General features: G+C 39.6%; 1 protein-coding gene across 1 annotated transcript; it reads left to right on the top strand.

Moving 5' to 3' along the window:
* Window positions 1–1,529: 1,529 nt before the first annotated feature.
* ppp4r2b (protein phosphatase 4, regulatory subunit 2b) lies at window positions 1,530–5,674 on the top strand. The gene is made up of 9 exons (XM_077603311.1): window positions 1,530–1,690; window positions 2,304–2,385; window positions 2,476–2,646; window positions 3,004–3,097; window positions 3,186–3,223; window positions 3,300–3,374; window positions 3,477–3,623; window positions 3,722–4,026; window positions 4,296–5,674. Exons 1-9 carry the CDS (start codon window positions 1,657–1,659, stop codon window positions 4,661–4,663), a joined length of 1,314 nt encoding a protein of 437 aa, XP_077459437.1. The 5' UTR covers window positions 1,530–1,656; the 3' UTR covers window positions 4,664–5,674.
* The last annotated feature ends 2,856 nt before the right edge of the window (window positions 5,675–8,530 follow it).

Raw genomic sequence — 8,530 nt, 5'->3', positions numbered from 1 at the left:
AACCCTCTGCAATGTGGGACTAATTGGAAAAAGTCACACCGACACATTTTTCTTAATGTCGATTTAACGCTGTCATTTTTCAAAATCTTTTGGCTCCTGGCATTGCAAAAGTACTACTTAAAGTCAGTGTAGTGCTTGAAATCTCTGATCATATGCTTTTAGCTTGCGGATACTTCATCTGTTGAGTTGCAGATAGTTGTCGCTCTCATGAAATAACTACACCAGAGCACACAAAAAATAACAAGGATAAAAGAAGTAATTATTCTGTGTATTGTACAGAAATTAATAAATATAAGTACAACTGCACTTTTTAAAAATATATAGTATGCTTTCACTCATTCTTTCTGATTCCAATTTATTGGATGCTTGGAAATGGGCTGTGCCCTGATGTTTGATGACTCTGCTCTGATTTGAGTATTAAATACAGAATAGATGGAAGTGTCGTGTATTTTGTTACATGTCTATGTTGAAGTGTATACTTCTACTGGTATATTTGAATTAAAGTGAAGTCAAATGGATTAGGCTTCAGGTCCCCTGCAAACTTCTACATTTTAAGCGGTACAGAAATTGATGGATGAACAGATACTACAAGTTTCGGCCCACATTGATCAAAACCAAAAGTGCAAGTGGTCAAAAAAACTGGGAAGAGATGATTTGCCATATGAATATTGTCTCCCATGTTTACCATCAACAAAAATGAATTATTCAGATGTTTGTCTTTGTTCTTTGTATCGTTGTTTTATCTTTTGGAATGTAACTTTTTTTTATTGTGATGTGACGATGGCCTGTAATGTATTTAATCGTTGTTCATCGTTGGACAGTCAAAATGTGTTTTTGAATAAAACAATCCAATAGAATGAGCTCCACTGATGTGATTTACATATTGCAATGCAATTGTAAGAATAATGCTACAGAAAGAGATGGGACTCACAACTCTGGGGTCCTGGGTTCAAATCCAGGTCACATCCACCTGTGTGGAGTTTGCATGTTCTCCCTGAGCCTATGTGGGTTTCCTCCAGGTACCTCCCACATTCCAAAAACATGCATGGTAGGCTGATTGAACACTCTAAATTTCCCCTAGTTGTGTGTGCATGGTTGTCTGTCTCCTTGTGCCCTGCGATCGGCTGGCCACCGATTCAGGGTGTCCCCTGCCTCTGACCTGGTGTCAGCTGGGATAGGCTCCAGCACCCCCTGCGAACCCAATGAGGATAAAGTGGTTCCGAATGAGATGAGATTTTAAAATTCTGTACACTACTTATTACTGATTTATTGATTATTTATTTATGCACTTCATGGTGAAACTTTAAATCTCATTATACTTGTATAATGACAATAAAGGCATTCACTTTAATTCAAAATGTGGAAAAAAATAAATATTTGTTATGTTTTGTGAACATGTTGAAATGTAAAATGGCACTATGAGAATGGTTGAAGATTCCGAGAATTCAAAATGTATAATTAATGCGTTGTTCATTATGCTGTGTACGTGCCATTTTTCCCTCGTTGCCTTTCACTGAATGGTTTCCAGACTGTGACCTCACGGCGCCATATTAATATGCTCCCTCCTACTTCGGGTGTTAGATATTAGCTTAGCATTAGCAGCTAGCCTGTAGTCCGCTTTTCACATCCCCTGGGCTGACAGAGGGCAACGGCGTGATGGAAATTGAGTCACTTCAAGAGGCACTCAGAGGTTTGCCCCGTTTATTTAGTGTATTTTAGAGGTTCATTAGCATATGTATGTATCTATGTGTTTGTGCGATTTCCATATGGTTGAGTGCCAAAGTGATCGAAGCGCTAATGTCGTTGGCTAGCTCGTCACTAGCTAACACTAAAAGCTGCTCCTCGGAAATGGTTTGCTCTTCTGGCGACGAGATCAGGAAAACACCATAAAATCGTCTTTTAGTTTATCAGTCACCTGGAGAGTTTATCTTCCGCTTGGTGAAAATTTCTTCGCCAGAGAGGGAAAAAGCCAACATTAATGTATTCAACAGTATCCACTGTAAGATTAGCGTTTTGCCGGCTACGCCGTTTGCGGCTATTAAGACTGAAAGTAAAACTAGCTTGACTGACATCAATCGTTCATCTAGTAGCTTCAGAACACAACCACTGTTTAGGGAAGCAATTTTATTCGGTTATAGAGTCATTTATTGGTACATTGTCAAAACGTGATCGTACTGTACGCCTTATGTATGGATGTTTTGTAATGAGTTCACTCGGCTAATGGTAAGCATCTCCCATAGGCTCATTTGTTAAGTACATATACTGTATCCTAAATTACTCAATTGTCACCGTATTTCCTCCAGACTTTGAGAAGAAACCAAAAAGGGAGCCATGTCCTATATTGGAGCAGTTTTTGTGTCATGTTGCCAAGACTGGAGAAACCATGTAAATCCTACACCAAAATCCTCTTCACAATGCTACGATGTTTATAATACGTTGTTACCAGATTGTTAACGATCCACATATTTTCCGTAGGGTTCAATGGTCTCAGTTTAAGGACTACTTTCTTTTTAAATTGGAGATGGTCATGGATGATTTCAGAGCCTCAGCTCCTGAGCAAAGAGGCCCTGCCAATCCCAATGTGGAGTCAATTCCATTTGAAGATATGAAAGAGAGAATCTTGAAGATTGTTGAAGGATACAATGGGTAGGTAGCCTTTTCATTAATGATTTGATGTATAATCCAAAAAGGAAGGGTCAACAGCGAATCTAGGACAATAAAAACGTATACTGTTCTTTTCTTATTACAAATGCATGACCCGCTGCGCCACACGTGATTGCAAGTTCAAATTTAATGACGTTAGACAATTTAAAAGGTCTGACGACGGGTCTGTCTGATTTTAGCGTTCGTATTTGGTATCAGTCCTCGTATTGTACTAAATATTTTCATAAAGGGAGGAGGAAAGGGAAAATGACAAGATACTTTTCCCCTCAAATGATTTCTGAATCTGAAAATTTTACAGCTGGCATTTATGACTCAGAACTGCTCTTTTCCCTATTTCAGAATTCCCTTCACTATACAACGCCTTTGTGAATTACTCACAGAACCTAAGAGGAATTACACAGGAACAGAGAAATTTCTTCGAGGTGTGGAGAAGGTCAGTGATCAGTTTGTCAATATTTTTTGGCGTATCTGTACCCCGGATCATGTATGCTGGATCGATAATTGCATTTATTTCCATCTAGAATGTAATGGTGGTAAGCTGTGTTCATCCAACATCGGAGTAAGCCATCAAAACATCTCATATTTCGTGTGTATTGCTTGAACTTCTGAATTTAGCATTTGGCTTTTGCCCACAGGAAAAATGGATGCAGTGCTGTCAACAGAATGAATGGAGTAATGCTTTCTGGAAACACATCTTCATTCACAGAGAGGTTGTTCTTAAGGGCATTATAGTTCTCACGGGACTTCTGACATGCTGATGTAATTACTCATTCATTGACATTGTATTTTTCTTTTCTTTTCTTTTTTTAAAGAAAAGTGAACGGTCCAGGAACTCCACGGCCACTCAACCGACCAAAGTTATCTCTTGCAAATTCCCTTGCGGCCAATGGCCTGCCTGACAGCACAGAAAACAAAGACCTCAAAACAGACCAAGAAAGTGTTAAAGATGTATCAGGAAGGTATGTCGGAAAGTGTGCGAAAAAGTCTTGTTCCTTGCGAAAAATGGAAAAAAAATCCAGAATACTAGTTCATTTGTTTTGGGTTTTTTTTCTTCCAGTGAGGTTTCAGCCTCTGGAGAGAGCTTGGGGAGCTCAGTTAAAAACAAACACTCAGACACAGAGGAGGACGTGGAATCTGAGCGGGAAGTGAAAAGACTTAAGTTTGGTGAGGAAGAAGATGAAGAGGAGGATGAGGAGGAGGAAGAGGAAGATGAGGAGGAAGAAGAAGAGCCAGAAGGGGAGATGCCACAGCCTGTATATGGCACTTGCCTCTCAAAAGAAGCAGAAGCCATGGTACAAGAAGAAGAAAAAGTTCATTTAAAGGAAGATGCCTCTTGCAGTGCCATAGCTGTTGAGGACCAAGGTTGGTGTTTTATTAATTTTCATATGATCCTTGTTAATACTGATGTAGACAGTAAAATATCCCAAAACTCTTAAAGATGAGCAGTGGTTGTTTCATTTTGGAGGGGTCAATGATATAAAAGTATAAAATGGCTATTAACCTTTGAATAACGGTCCACTGTTGTTATCACTGTCACTCAAAGGGTTCAATTCTCGCGCAGATCAAAAACGAATTCTGGTTTAGTTCCCCGCTGTGGATTGAAGTGTCCATTGTGCCATTCTGTATTACAGAGCCAACAAGCAGCACTCAGGCAGAAACGCGTTCGGACGAAGAGCTGGCCGAACGGGACGGGATGTGCAGATCGCAGAATGACACCAGCGATGTGGATCAGGCCAAGCAGGTGCCACCTGCTGGTGTCGCTAGAAGCCCAGAGACCAATGCAGACAGTGAGGAGTTTCCCAGTGATCCAGTTAGTAGTAGCAGCAGCAGCAGTAGCAGCAATAGTAGCAGTTGTAGCATAGACGAGGGTGTTGAAGTGGCCCCGGAAGAAGACTCACCCACACCGTCCAGTAGTACGAATGAGCCATCTTCGGACGGTGGGATGGAAAATGCCAGTGCGGATATCGGAACAGCTGACAAACCTTTGGAGCAGGACTAGACTGAAAGCCCCTGGCCTGCGGTCATGTGACACCACAAACCAGCTTGTCCTTGAATCCAGCTTGATTATCACTGGGAGTGAGGATTCCTTCACCTCATACAAAAACACCTCGTTCGATGTCGGACTCTCCTCCAAAATGGCTACTTTGCATCGGTGTGTGCACACATGGAATTTTTCTTTAAAAAAAAACAAAAAAAACTGGAATATGTTATTGATCTTATTTTCTGTGAAGGAGTTGGGTTTTGTGGCCTTCCCTCTCATTTGGAGTCACAAGAAAACACGTTTTTGGTGGGCTGTGATGGTCATGTTCCTTTTTTTTTTTTTAATGCCACCTACTCCATTTTTAGAAAGGATTGGTGGTATGCTGTTCTCCTTCCAGGTACAAGCACCTGGCTACAGAATTCCACAATTACCATCTGTTTTTCTCTCTGAAGCACAGATTAAAGGTGCTGGAGATGAGCATGGACCAGAGCCCTCTCCCACCTCCCCAAACTAACCTGTTTGACCACCATTCTTGCAGGGAGCATTTTTTTTCTTTGTTATTTACTTTGTCATCTTTGTATTCCTTCAGTGTGTCCTATGAGAGAAGCCTAATTTTTGTTCGATACACTACCAATCCCACAAGACTATACAATCACATGAGTGATACATTGCAGTCTATAGTTTCAGTTCAGTTACGTTTGGAGTTTTTGTTTTGTCTGCCGGTTGTCGTTTTTAAAACCAGCTGCAAGTACAAAGATGACGTCTGCTTTCTTTGTATTGTGATGCCATGTTGTTTCACCGACTGATTTCAGAACAGTCTCTGGTTGCGGGTCTCCAATGTCTGCAACTATACTTTTTGATATTTAGGATTTTGAATTCTGTAAAGTAGATTTTTGTAGATTGTAATACAGTATGTGTTCACTGCCTTTGTGAAACCATATATAATTGTACAATTTCTGTGTATACTCTGAATGCATTTGCTTTCAAATGGGTATTCAGAATCAGCAATAAATGTTAATGTTTGTATGAGGTCTTGGTTCCAACTGTATTATCTTTTGTGTGCGTGTGTGCATTCATTGCTGAAGTATTTTCTTTGTTCCACTCGTGCGAAAACAAATACTACAAGGTACACTTAGAACATGGACCTTTTACTAATAGAGGACCACATTGAAAAGCACCATGACACAGATTTAACCTTACTTTGTCTAATTTCAGCTTTTGAAATACAGATGATTATAAAAAGATGGATTGTTTGGTGTGGTGATGTGACAGTTAAGTTAAGTTTAAGTCAAAACCTCTTTTGATAGCTAACCCCTCCTTTTAATATCCCCTGTAGATCTGCCATTATTTATTTTTTCATTTGGGCTTCCACTGAGCAGCTTTGTCCATGACAAACAAAAATGCACCAGTGTTATTGTGAGCACATAAAACTATTTTATGGGGGTGTAAAGTGTGAATGTAAGAGGACAAAGTGACATAATTAAATTAATTACAATGATAGATATAATTTCATAATAGGAGTTAATCTTAAACCGAATGAAATTTAATTTAGGGATGGGATAATAAAGCTATGATCTTGTGTGGTCAATTCCTGTTCTATCCAATAGAGTGTGCTGTGTAATTTTCGAGCTAAAGTAAAATTAGTTTAGAGTGAAACTGGGTGTGTGTACAGTGTTTTCTCCAGGATTAAGAATTATCATGAACATATATAAATACTTTAAATACTTATACGTCTCAATATACCCTTCAACTGGGTGGCAACCAATTCAGGGTGTCCACCGCCTACCACCCGTAGTTGGCTGGGTAGGCTCCAGCACCCCTGCGACCATTGTGAGGGTAAGCATTACGGAGAAGGAATGAATGAATGTATTCACTTTTCACATCATGGTGCTGAGGCTGAAACTTTATGCGACCCCCAACTCTCCCTAACAGCAGCCACTTTGTGTAATGACACTAAAGGGGCTTGTTTATTACAGGCTGATGCTTTTAGAGACCATTAGGAGCGATATGATCAAATCTTTGCACCAGGTTATAAAAAGTGTGAACGTGAGACTAATAAAGGTGGAATTACCTCAAATGAGTGTGTATGTGTTGATATTGCTTTTGAGCGTCATTGTGTATATCCCATCCTGCAGCTGAGGCTGCCTGGAAGCTTTATGATGATCATAATGGATTTTTGAGCCACACTAGAAAAGTACACCAAGGATTTGGTCCTGTCAAATTATGCGCTACGATACACCGCTCCGATCACAACTCTACACTGCACTATATTATTCTAGCTATGTCCCCGATGAATAAGAAATGGCATGGAAATCCTTTAAGACTTATACTATTGATTTGACGTTCAGTCAAAAGGCCATAAAGTTGGAATGTTGCTTATGAGAATGTACCATAAAGGTTAAGTAAAGTGACTATGGGGTGAAGGGGAAAAGTACTGCGAGCACAGTTCATTCAAAGTAAGCAAAGACCTCACAGGAACATTTACTTCACTTTACCTTACTTTACGTATTTTGAGTCTGTATCCGTTTTTGCTACCGCAACCAAAATGGCGCCGTTCAAGTGGCAGCCGGTGGCGGTAGCTCCGTCCACTCTTGCTTGTTTTGTGTTTTTGCTGCTTTTCTGTCTTAATGATTTGATTTGGTGATTCTCAATGATCCCATTTACTTTGATTTGCTTTGTACATTGTGCTTTTGCTCTGTTGTTCTGTCTAATCACCCTCTTGCTACTGCCACAATGAAATTTTGCAAAAACGGGATGAATAGAGTTATCCAATCCAATCCAATTTTGGGCTGAATTTACTATTTATATGTGCACTCTATGGGTCCACTCTCTGGGTGGACCAACCCTAAAATGTGGGTGTTTCTTATAATTCGCCCATGAATTTAGCCACTTTCCATCGAGTATCAATGAAATCCAATGATAAAGTGCAGCATTTTGGTTCACATGTGCATGTTTCTGGGTATATAGGCGATGATTTCTTGACTAACATTATTTTGGAGAAGTGACATGTCTTATCCTAGTTTACGACTGAGGGCCCCCTTTTGTATCTTTTCCTTACATTCCTTGGCGTGTTGCTGCCATGCTGCTGGCAAAGCGTAAGTCCTGGAATGTGTTTAATTGTTGTAATGGATGAATTAGTTGTCATCTCATCAAGGAAACTGCACAGTGAGAACAGTCAAGCATAGATGGGACAAGCTGTAGGAGGGTGCCCTGCTGTGAGTTACGGTTCCCTGAAGCCATAAACTAAACAGAAGCAATGGGGTCTTTGACGTTAACAAGTTCATGTATCCCGCATGATGTTGAACAATGGTAATTGTGAGGCCCGCACATTGATAATTAGTGTCATAACCTAACCTTAGCGTGCAAATTGCCAGGTCAAAGAGATGATTTGAATTCAAGTTAACACGCAATTAATCCATGAAGCAGCACTTGTATAATTTTAAAAAAACGATTAAAAAACCTGGTAACTTTAAGGGGGAGGAGAATAAGCTGGGGATGGAATGTTGCCGAATGACGTGTTTTGATTAAAATGAAGAAACATACAGTCACGTAGTATTGTCTAAATTGCTTCACTGTATTTATTTATTAAATGGTATTTGTTAATTGTGCCAGTGGAGTGTATTTTATACTACTGTTTAATTGTAAATGATATTTCAAATTCGGTCAAATTAGGCATGGATAAAAAAAAGAAAATAAAATAGTGTTGGGTCATTGGTCACATAGTCTTTCCACGTTTGACATGGAAAAATAAAAATATTGAATCCTAGATGTTTACAATGTCCCAGGACATTCCTAGCATACATTTTGTAAGAGGTTCCTTGTAGTTTGCAATGGGTGTACGCAACAATAAAAAAAAATAAAAAAAAATAATAACAAATTCCAATC

This window comes from Stigmatopora argus, chromosome 6 (genome assembly GCF_051989625.1).
Source record: "Stigmatopora argus isolate UIUO_Sarg chromosome 6, RoL_Sarg_1.0, whole genome shotgun sequence".
NCBI lineage: Eukaryota > Metazoa > Chordata > Actinopteri > Syngnathiformes > Syngnathidae > Stigmatopora > Stigmatopora argus.
Note: the sequence above shows the minus strand (reverse complement) of the source record. Positions and strands in the feature narration are given on the sequence as shown.